This window comes from Tasmannia lanceolata, unplaced genomic scaffold, assembly GCF_043159265.1.
Source record: "Tasmannia lanceolata isolate RefF3 unplaced genomic scaffold, GAP_Taslan_0.1 ptg000044l, whole genome shotgun sequence".
Lineage (NCBI taxonomy): Eukaryota > Viridiplantae > Streptophyta > Magnoliopsida > Canellales > Winteraceae > Tasmannia > Tasmannia lanceolata.
The window spans coordinates 14,256,927-14,268,560 of NW_027518721.1; the positions used below are offsets into that span (position 1 = coordinate 14,256,927).

Consider the following 11,634-nt stretch of genomic DNA (forward strand, 5'->3'; position numbering starts at 1 on the left):
GTGTTGAGTTTATAGCGTAGTTTGAGAGTTCGTTTCGAACTACGTTGGCTTGATCCTCTTTCACGAGGTACGTAGTGCAGCTTGGGATACATATCCCAAGTCCAGCCAAACTTTGTAAATAAATGCTTTAACCTTTTTTCTTCAAAACCTTATTTTCAACAAGATCTTCCTCTAGAGTTAGGAGTTTGTCCTAGATAGAGAGTTTTAGAGTTAGGAGTTTGTCTTGGATTTTGTTGTGTGCTTGTTTGTGTTAGTTTTAGAGTTAGGGGTTTGTCCTAGAGTTATAGGAGCGCCTCCGTCCGGTCAGTGGGCGATTCACATCGCCGACTGATGACTAGGTCTAAGATGCGTTAGTCAACCCTTTGTTTTCCTTAGGAAATACAATCTAGTTACACATAGGTTGTAGGAACCACCTGCATTAGCTTAGGGCTAACCTGCATTTAGCTAGGGCATATAGGGTGTCCTAAAATTCACAATTCACTGGAATTTAAATAATCGTACAATAAGCTTTAAGAACTAGTCCAGTCTTTTAGATCGAGTCTAAGATAGAGGTCTAGGTGCCTTGATTCTCGTGGAGGCGGGGATACGTAGGCTTCTTTGGATGAATACCAGACCATCCGAGGACTCAGGCTAAATCGTTTAGAGTCTTAGGATTTGTTGTGTTGTGTTATATTGTATATTTTGTTGTGTTTTCTTACTTTCTTGTACTGATCCTATACCTTTAGCTATAGCTTGCATGTGTTTGCACATCAGAACTTAGGGCCAGTTAGGTATGTCACTCATAACCTAGTTGCTATTAGGTGACACGTCTTTTATCTTACTTTATGTGTGTTTATTATTTCACCCCCGAGTCATGCATGATCAGGTAGACGTTCACTCGGGGATATTTGTTCCCATTTCACATGATTTTTGCTCAAAACTCTTCGAGGTTAATAATAAATTGCATAAGAGACCAAGTGTTCGCACTCGGGCGAATTGGGGGCGCTCTTCGGACCTTCTCCATTCGTCATCAGGCACGGACCTATTGTATCTCTGGTTATCCATTGCAAACAGAGCATTTGTTTTGGTTCCATGGTGCATCCATGGATGGCGACTCTGAGTTATTTCTAGATATATCTTGGTTTCGAGCCCTGGCTCCGGATCAGGAAGTATCTCTTTCCTTTTATATCGCCACTCATGCTATGCTATGAGGGTGGCACCAGTTTCGAGAGTTCCTTGGCAGAGCTCTCCTTCACGTTGTGGAGATCTTTGAGGATTGCAGGAGGGATCTCGCGTCCCTCGGCAGCCGTCCTCGGATCGGGGTCCACAAGTCCAGTATTTTTCAGAGCCATAGGATGATCCAAACCGTCCATTTGATAAGCTACAATTTAAAAGTACTTTACAGGCCACACCATAGATCATCCAAACCGTCCATTTGATGGACCACAACGTAAATAAATTGCAGCCCAAAAATCATTTCCATAAGATGATTGCAACCCTCCGATCTATAGAAGGTACCATAATATGGAATTCCTCTATAGATCAGAGGGTTGGGATTATCATATGGAAATGATTTTTGGGCCACAACCTATTTACGTTGCGGCCCATCAAATGGACAGTTTGGATCATCCTACAATGTGCCCATCAAGTGGAAGGTTTGGATCATCCTATGCCTATGGTAGTATGGTGTGCCCATCAAATGGACGGTTTGGATCTTCCTATGGTGTGGCACGTACAGTACTTTTTGGCAAGTGGGATTGGGAATTAGGGATCTGCTAGGGACTATTGATCAATTAAATGAATCTGAGAGCAACCACCTTTGTCCCCAGGTTAATAAAATGAATATGACAAAATCTTAGCCTATGTGTGGGTTGTGTGGCTACTCTCACATGCAATAGCCAAGCCACAACATGCCTGAAGTGATTGTCCCTAGCAAATCTTTAGTTTTAAACCTAACATTTAACAAAGTAAAGTGAGAAAGTAAAGTGATTGTCCCCGAAGGATGCGGGGCGGGGAAGGGGAGGGGATGGGGATTAAATATTCCCCGTGGGGAGGGGGATTCCTCACCATCCCCGCAGTGGGGAGGGGAAGGGGAGGGGGAAAATTCCCCGCAGAGGGGAAGGAGTAGGGGACCCCAGCATCCGGCCCCGACCCGCCCCGTTGCCAGCCCTAATCCGATAGTAGGCCATATCTGGCTGCCAGAATTTTTTTTCATGATAAATCAGTGTCTAACAGTGGTGAGAGAGGCGTAGGGCAGTTGGAGAAGGAGATAGATTTGAGAGAGTACAATTAAGATGAGCCTGAGAAATGGCTAAAAATAAGAAAAAAGTCTATCTGATTTTGAGTATAGTTTTTGGCCACTTCTCATCACGTAAAGACACTAGTTTCCATTTTTTTGTTTCCTGATGTTAAGCCGCTTCACCCTCTTCTCCACTTGGAGACGGTGGAGATAGCGATTTATCATGAAATAAATTCATGGTGGCCAAACGTGCCCATAGGCGATGTGTGGCAGGCAGAAAAAAAAAATTTCATGATAAATTAGTGTCTCCAAGTGGTGAGAGAGGTGTAGGGCGGATAGGAGGAGAGAAATTTGAGAGATCAGTAGGGGTGTCAGTTTGGGCTCGGGCTCGGAAGCTCGCTCGAGCTCGGCTCGAATCCTTAACGAGCCGAGCCCGAGCTAGGCTAGGCTCGGCTCAGCTCGTTAAAGATTATATATATATATATATATATATATAGAGAGAGAGAGAGAGAGAGAGAGGTTGCTGCGCTCAAGCACAGAAACAGGGGGTGGGGCCATTGGGGGGGTGATCCTAACCATTCATTTGGAAGGCCTCATCATGGATGGGGGGCCTACCAAAAATCAGCTCCATTGGATCACCAATGGGTGTCCATTTGTGGGGCCAAAAATGGACAGATTTGTATCAGTCCATTTTTTGGCCCCACAAATAAACACCTTAAGGTGATCCAATGGAGCTGATTTTTTGTGGACATCCTACCCATGTAAGGGCTCATCAAATGAATCTTTGGATCCTACGCAAAATGTGGCCCCACCCTGTTTCTGTGCTCGAGTGCAGCAACTCTATCCTCATATATATATATATATATATATATATATATATATATATATATATATATATGAGAAAACGGTTCCTACACATATGTGTAGATAAGTTATCTACACACTAGCTTAAAATACAGTGGGGGCCACATTATTTGGGTGATCCAATCCATTCATTTTTAAGGCCCTCACATAGATAAGGTGTCCACAAAAAATCAGATCGATAGGATCATCCTAACCATTCGAACTGTGGGGGCAAAAAATGGACTAATTTGTGAAGGTTTAAAGACATCCATTTTACCTCCACAAATCGTAGGGTTGGGATGATCCTATGGATCTGATTTTTTGTAGACACCCTATCTATGTGAGGGCCTTTAAAATGGATGGCTTGGATCACCCAAACAATGTGGGCCCCCACTGTATTTTAAGCTAGTGTGTAGAGAACTCTCTACACATATGTGTAGGAACCGTTCTCTCTTTCTCTCTCTCTAGATATATATATATATATATATATATATATATATATATATATATATATATATATATATATATATAAGCTTAAAATACAGTAGAGGCCCAATTTGTTAGGGAGATCCAACCCATTCATTTGATTGGCCCTCACATAGATAGGGTGTCCACAAAAAATCAGCTCCATAGGATCATCCTAACCCTTCGAACCGTGGGGGCAAAAAATGGACAGATTTGTGAAGGTTTATACACGTCCATTTTACCTCCACAAATCGTAGGGTTGGGATGATCCTATGGAGCTGATTTTTTGTGGACACCCTATCTATGTGGGGGCCAATCAAATAGATGGTTTGGATCACCCAAACAATATGCCCTTCACTGTTTTTTAAGCTAGTGTGTAGATAACTTATCTACACATGTGTGTAGAAACCGTTTTCTCATATATATATATATATATATATATATATATATATATATATATATATGAGGAATATGTTCGTGCGCTCAAGCTCTAATAAGGAATGGTGCGCTTGAATGCACCAATCACATGGGTCCCACAATTTCTGTGAGGATCCAAACCATTCATTTGCAAGGGTCTATCATAGATAGGGTGTGTACCAAAAATCAGCTCCATTGAATCATCCTAACCCCTCCAAAAGTGGAGGGCAAAAATGGGCAGATTTGTGGTCTGTCCATTTTGACCTCCACAAATGGATGGGTTAGGATGATCCTATGGAGCTGATTTTTTGTACACACCCTATCTATGTAAGGCCCTTTCTAGTGAATGCTTTGGATCATCCTAACAATGTGGGCCTCAATGATTTTTGAGCTCAAGCTCACGAATATGTTCTAACGCTCAAGCTCACAATCCTTTTCCTCTATATATATATATATATATATATATATATATATATATATATATATATATATATATATATACTAAGCAGCTGACTTTCCGTTGTCATTCGTCTTTTTCCAGGAAACTATGCTTTTGGAAAAGTTTTTCCCCTTTAAATTCGTTACATATACCTATTTGGTTACCCACGTGATCATTGTTTTTTTAAATCCCTAAAACTTCGGTCCCCTATAAGTCCTCCAACCTCTTAAATCCCATACAATCAGCAACAAAATTCATTAGATTATTTAAATAGAATTTCCTTTGTTAAAATCAGTAATTATCCAATCAATTTCATTTTCTATTCTATTGTACTGATTCATTTACTAATTGCAAATTTATTTCACTTACTAAAACTTTTCCTAATATCGTCTGGAAAAGGAAGGGTAATTCATTTTTATTTATTATTTCTTTTTCTTTTTCTTTTTCTTCCTCTTCTGCACTGTATTTAAATTTTTTTTAGGGATAATTACATTTACACCCCCTCTAGTTTCTGACACATCCACTTCAACCCCTATAGTTTAAAAAGTGACAAAGACATCCCCTCTAGTTTCGTTTTGTTTAAGGTTTGCCCTCTCAGCTGAAGGTTCGTCCATAGATTGAAGGGTTAGGATGATCCGATGGAGCTGAGTTTTTGGGCACACCCTATCTATGTCAGGACTCATCAAATGAACGCTTTGGATCATCCAAATAATGTGGGCCCATACCCGAATCCAAAGCGCTTTGGATCATTTTTTTTATAGTTCGTTTCTTAATGAACTGATTGGGTTTACGAGATTTTCATTGTTGTTTCTATTTTCCATTTTGGTGGGGATATTTTGGAAGGTATGAGGAGGTGAAGGCTGATCACAGGAAAATTTCTCATATCCCTTTCCCGCAGAAGGTACATTTTGAGAGAGAGGGAGAGATGTTTTGATTCATGGGTCCCACTATCTCCATCCAAACTCATGCGTAGAGGGTGGGGCCCTGATTGTACACCTCAACTTTGGATGGGTGGGGCTCATCATTTTCGTGGGCCTCATAATTTTCGATTTTGATTATAGATTGTGAGGACTCCAAAATTCAATCTTGGACTCAAACTGATTATTGTATTAACATGTCATTTCGACTACTATCAGGTAAAGGCAGATTATGAAGTCATTATAGAAAAGGGAGTTGTGTTGTTATAATGAAGATCAATTTTTTTTAAAATGGGTAATGTAGATCCATTATAATGGCTGTTGTTTGCTTTATTTTTTTGTTTCATCTTTTTATTATGTTTTTAACATTACAGCTATAGCTTGCTACATGTTTATTTTCATAAGGGTTTTTACCATAGTTTTAATGCATCATTTTAACATTACAGCTATAGCTTGCTACATGTTTATTTTCATAAGGGTTTTCACCATAGTTTTAATGCATCATTTTATAAATCACTTTATTTTCCATCTTCGCCTTGTGCATCGCACGGGTTTCTTACTAGTATACACACACACTAAAAGGGTTGTCCAGGGAGTGAAGGGGGGAGGCAAAATATGTCGCTTCTTTTTTGGAACCCCATTTGTTACTTGGACCACCCCCTGTGGTGTAAAAAGATGAGTCAAATTACACTAGATAGGGCTGTCCAGGGAAGATGAGGGGTGTGAATATATCATTGCCCTTTATATAACCCGAGCTCGGTAGGGCTCGCGAACCACTCGCGAGCCTGGCTCTAGCCTGAGCCGAACTCTTGAGCTTAACGAGCCGAGCTAGGCCAACCTCGGGTCGTTTACACCCCTAGAGAGCAGAATTGAGATGAGGCCATGAGGGTGAGAAGTGGCTAAAAATTAGGGAAAAATCACTATTATTTTGAGAAGAGTTTTTAGTTTCCTGATTTTTAGCCCCTTCTCACCACTAGAAGACGCTACATAGCCAAACGTGCTTGTATGTGAAATCTTTGTCAGTGATCTTGCACAGCTATGAGCCCATTGTTGGATTATGAAAGCCGTGTTCATTTTAGATTTTAACAGCCAATTGTGAGTCCAAAACGGATTACTGGACTCAAAATTAAACAAAATCTAAGACAAGTAGTGCTTAGCTTAGTTAGATTATGATAATCTCCTTTTAATCAATTTTCATATGGGATTTGCCAGCGAACGTAAAAGGCATTTCGTGTATGGCCTGTTACATGTGAGAGCAGCCACACAGGTTCACCTTTTCAGCAGTTTTTGTCCTCATTCACGAGGTGGCTGCTCTCACATGCAACAGGCCATCCACGAAATGCCTTCTGCAATGGACACTAGCAAATCCCTTTTCATATTTATCTTAATCTCTTACTACGACATGATATATTATAGGGTTTTGCTAACGAGTGCCCTTAGGGCACTGGTTAAGGTAATTCATGCTTAGCCTAGAGCGATGAAGGCACATTGGGAAAGAAAATTTCCTATCATTTTACACATACTTTCAAACTTTTACACCCATTTTGAGATTTCTTTATAAAATCATGTGTAAATTTTTTTTTTCCCAATGCACCTTAACCGGTGCCCTTAGGCACTCGTTAGCAAAACCCTATATTATAAGTTTATAACACCATCTCTCCCTCTGCTATTATGCTGATTCTTATAATGAAGCATCGAATTTTGTTCCTAATGATAATATTTTGTAATAGCCAATGTAGAGGGGTGTGTGCAACAAATCAGAAGCAGGAAAATGTCGAGGTACCTAGGGTAGATTAAGCAACAAGGATTGAGTAGGATAATCTTTATTTAGTTATTTCCACAATTTTTTTATCCAATATTCAATTCAACATGTGACAAGTTATTTCCATACTAATCTTAAGATATTTCTATGTTTATACCTTGAGTGTCCTATATAAACACTTGTTAGGGTTCTTTTGTGATCAATCAAGATTGATGAAGATTTCGATTACAGAGAGAGAGAGAGAGATTTATAAACATTAATTTCATAGTATCAAATAATAATAATCTTTGAAACAAAATCATATCAGCATGTACTGAACCCCAAAAAAACCAACCAATGAACATCTAATCCTATAATCCAAATTCCAAATAAAATCCAAACTACTATTCCACTTCTAATCTAATTATAAAACCAAACTGACCAGACTTAAACCTGTAAACACTAAACAAGCCTCTAAAACTAAGCATGGTGTTTTCTGTGAAGTAGCTGGCGGAACCAATGAGCCGACATCTTGGGGATTCTTTTCAGGTCGTTCTCATAGTCGGCATAGTGAAGTCCGAACCTCAAAGTGTAACCTGATAGCCATTCGAAGTTGTCGAGCAATGACCACGCAAAGGATCCAATCACATTAGCTCCCTCGTCCATGGCCTTCTTAAGGTGGAGAAGATAGTCTTTGTAGTAATTGATTCTGATCCCGTCATTCAAACTCTCTATCAAGGTGAGTTTTGCTGCAGTATCCATTCCTGCCAAACCATGTAATTAATAAGTTAAAAGAGTGCCTATTTGAAACATATATATATATATTTATATATATATATATATATATATATATATATAGAGAGAGAGAGAGAGAGAGAGAGAGAGAGAGTTCTTACCATTTTCTGATATGAATATGGTTGGGTTGCCATAGTTCTCTTTCACATAGTTTACAGCTTTATGCATACCCCAACGTACAATATAAAGCCAATATGAGTGTGCCTGCAATGTTATTTCCATTAGAATATGCAGAACAGCTTATAGAAACATTCAGGGCATGTTTGTCTAAACTGAAATTCTTTTTTCTCGAAAATCAAATTTTCTAAAATTTGCATACAGATTTTTATGTGAGTTTTTCAGTTAAAAAATATTCATCCAAAAAAAGTTATAGCTGTGACTTCTTCTCATCTCTGAAAATTTATCACTGAAAATATTTTGAAGGGAAAAAGCATCCATAAAAAAGTATTTCTGCTTAGCCATACATGCCCTTTTGGTTTTGCACTCCAAAAGGACCCATAAAATTATGGATACCAAATGAGCTTTATATAATAAAAGTACTTTCTTATATAGTCTTACTCTTGGTCCAACAGGCACTCCATCGCGATCATCTGCAAATTGCAAAATAAGTCGATTTAGGAATATATTAGCAGTAAATTTTCTTAAAACATCTAACAGTTACATTAAACACAACTTCAAAGCGATAATTAAGATACAACGAGACTAACATGCAAATCCTGCATGCCAATCCCCTTGATAATCAGTCAGAGTCTGATTATCGGTTTGAGGATCGTAAATATAGTAGGAAGTGTATTGATTGATGCCAACAATGTCTACGGAGCCTTTCACCATCTTAATCTGTCTGCTTGTGAACTTTGGAAGCCTCTCTTTGACGATTTCTTGCATTGATTTCGGATATTCACCATGAATTATAGGATTTAAAAACCTGCAATTTGACACAAAACATACAGTAACCACAAAGGAAGATAATACAAGAAGCCCATTAATGTCAAGATGAAAATCTCTTACCATCCAAGATGAAAATCCCTTGCTCTTTGAGCTGCTGCAATGTCAGCAATTTTGTTAGTCAGAGGCTCGTACCAAACAAAATCCAAAAGAATTCCAATCCTCCCCTTTTGTGTTTCCTGAAATTAACCACACACCAACACATTTCATCAACACCTTTGAAACCAAACCCCTCAAAATTCTAAAAGAAAATCAATAAAACAAAGTAAGAAACAATCACTAGATTAAAAAAAATACACATTGGAACTAATTCCTTTTACCTGGTACTTACGGCGATATCTACGAACTGCAGCCGCATGAGAGAGAATCATGTTGTGGGCGGCAATGTACGGCTCGGTGGATGAGTTTCCTGCACTGCAATTGCCAAAAGGTGCCGAACACCTTCCAGGAGCAAAGGTACCTTGATCATAGCCTTGAGCCGCGACCACACGAGGCTCATTGAATGTCATCCAATTCTTCACCCTATCGCCGAATGTCTTGAAACAGAAATCCGCATAGTTGACATATGTGTGGCTGTTCCATCACATGGATCACTCATCAATCCATCACTAATACTACCATATAGGTTGTCAATATAATTGAGTAATCATGGCCTAATTAGTCTGTTATGTTTTGTATTAGGGGTGCAACTCGGGCCGGGTTGGGTCGGGTTGAGGCAAATATACTATCCCACCTCAACCCTAACCTAAACCTAGCCAAGCCTAAGGTCAAGTAGGGTCAACCCTAACCCAACCAGCCTCTAAAGCTCTCGGCCATAAACCAATCCATTTGAACAGATTTTCCAAACCAGGCAGGATTGCCCTGGGGTTGGGTTTGGCTTGGTATGGCTCGCAAAAATAGAAAAAAAATACAAAAAATAGCTATGATATTTGAAAATCAGAATAAAATTAGGGCAACATTTGGTTCGGGTAGGGTCAAATTGCCCAAGGCATCCTGTAGCCCAAGCCGAATTTAAATTGGGTTGGCTTTTCCCAAAGAAACTGTTGTACAAAAATTATATCTTGAATTTTATTCCATATATAGCCCTTCACCTCATGCTTATCTTAAAATTTGAAAACCTTCACCTCATGAGTATCTTAAGATTTGGCTCGGGGAAGACATAAAAATAAAATTCAACAAACATAACTAAAAGATTTGGAAATCACAAAAAACACTTCTTAGTATTTTCTTAAATACGACTTATCTTATTGCAGGGGACAAGAAACTTACACAACTCTTCTGCTGAGGAGGCCTCCAAATCTCTTCTCGAGAGCCTCCGGGAGATCATAGTGATAGAGATTTGCATAAGGAGTCAGGCCTGAAATTCAAATAAATAAAAATCTCAGTATCATGCACTTCTGTGTTAAGGTATGCTTTAAAACAGAAAACCCACATGCATAAATAGCTGAAAATACCTTTCTCGATCATGTAATCGATTAATCTGTTATAATAATCGACCCCCTTCTTGTTTACACGACCAACTCCATCTGTAACAAAACAACTAAACACATCAGGAACTAGGAACTGTTTTTTTTACTGCCTTCATTTATAAAAATAAGATCGAAACCAAAAGCTGAAAAAAAAAAGACAGATAGGGATATTTCTTCAACCTGGGAAAATCCTTGACCATGAGATGGAGAATCTATAGGCATCCATGTTCATGTCCACCATCAAATCAATATCTTCCTGCAAAACAGAAAGTCCATCAAACCACTTTTACAAAGATAACTTGAACAAATAATACTAATACTGATACTGATACTGATACTGATACTGATACTGATACTAAAACTAATAATAATATGAAGCAGAAGATCGAAGAAGATAATATATTTGATACCTTGTAGCGATGGTATTCATCAACAGCAACATCTCCAGTCCCAATGTTTGCAACTCGGCCTACACAAAATCCAAACATATATTCAATGTTGTAATGTATGAACAAAATACAAAGAGATCAGAAAGATCAAATTGAGAGAGAGATGAAATTATATACCTGGTTCACGAATAAACACATCCCAAATACTGGGGCCCCGCCTGTATTTAGGACCGGCAGCTCCTTCGACTTGGTACGCAGAAGTAGCCGTTCGGAATGTGAAATCGGCCAGAAAACTCTCTCTACTCAGACCTCCGATATCGTAAAGATGGCAGTAAAAAGAAAACTGAACTAAGGCAAAAAAGTGAACTAGGAACAAGAGAAAGCTAGCCACCTTCATCTCGTTCGTATAATCAGTAGGCTCTCTCCTATTCACTTATTTATAGAAGAATTCCACGTATCCTAGAACAAGTAGACTTCCTTGCACATGACACCATGTGACAGACTTCTTACAGTCCTTTTCGGATTCAAATTCCATGCCTAATCTATTACATACTTCTTACAGTCCTTACCCGATTCAAATTCCATATCTAATTTCGGATCAAATAATAGCCACCGTATTATTTTGGCATGGTAGATCGAAAACAAGGCCGATAAATCAAGGTGGGACCCACTATGCCCAACCCACCCAAACTCCCTTCTCATCTTATGAAAACCCAAATTGAGTTGGAGTGCAATTTGGACTCTACTTGGATTGAATTTGTTCCTTGCAAAGTGCTCTCAAATTAATCCTTACTAGGAGTTTACATTGACGAACCCAACTAGTGTCAGGATTAGACTTAGTCAATTTGAGCCGGATAGATCCTTTAGTATTTTTCAACGGTTGTTTGTAATTGCATCTGTTTCTAGAACACGTTTGTGATCCACCGATCCAACGGTTGTGATCCTACGTAGTGCTTTACATTCAACAAACCATAACAAAAGGGTGATGGTAATGTT

At 38.9% G+C, this 11,634-nt stretch overlaps 1 protein-coding gene across 2 annotated transcripts; it reads right to left on the reverse strand.

The window, feature by feature from the left end:
- Nucleotides 1–7,307: 7,307 nt before the first annotated feature.
- Nucleotides 7,308–11,293, reverse strand: LOC143863582 (beta-glucosidase 1-like). Of its 2 annotated transcripts, XM_077374292.1 has the most exons (12): nucleotides 10,948–11,293; nucleotides 10,816–10,878; nucleotides 10,660–10,718; nucleotides 10,430–10,505; nucleotides 10,235–10,306; nucleotides 10,050–10,137; nucleotides 9,101–9,353; nucleotides 8,844–8,959; nucleotides 8,543–8,760; nucleotides 8,394–8,425; nucleotides 7,937–8,039; nucleotides 7,308–7,804 (listed from the first exon to the last, which is right to left on the reverse strand). In XM_077374292.1, the coding sequence occupies exons 1-12, from the start codon at nucleotides 11,033–11,035 to the stop codon at nucleotides 7,521–7,523; spliced, it is 1,452 nt and encodes a 483-aa protein (XP_077230407.1). In that variant the 5' UTR covers nucleotides 11,036–11,293; the 3' UTR covers nucleotides 7,308–7,520. The 2 variants fall into 2 exon arrangements, with proteins under 2 accessions (XP_077230407.1, XP_077230406.1); XM_077374291.1 differs by having other exon boundaries at nucleotides 10,816–11,293.
- Between the last annotated feature and the right edge of the window lie 341 nt (nucleotides 11,294–11,634).

Excerpts from the sequence above, each read along its gene's own strand:
- LOC143863582 (XM_077374291.1), bottom strand. The coding sequence starts at position 11,035 with ATGAAGGTGGCTAGCTTTCTCTTGTTCCTAGTTCACTTTTTTGCCTTA. Across the intron at positions 8,960-9,100 it reads GATATCGCCGTAAGTACCAG|GAAACACAAAAGGGGAGGAT; the intron begins GTAAAAGGAATT and ends GGTTAATTTCAG. Across the intron at positions 8,426-8,542 it reads TTGGCATGCAGGATTTGCAT|ATGATCGCGATGGAGTGCCT; the intron begins GTTAGTCTCGTT and ends TGCAATTTGCAG.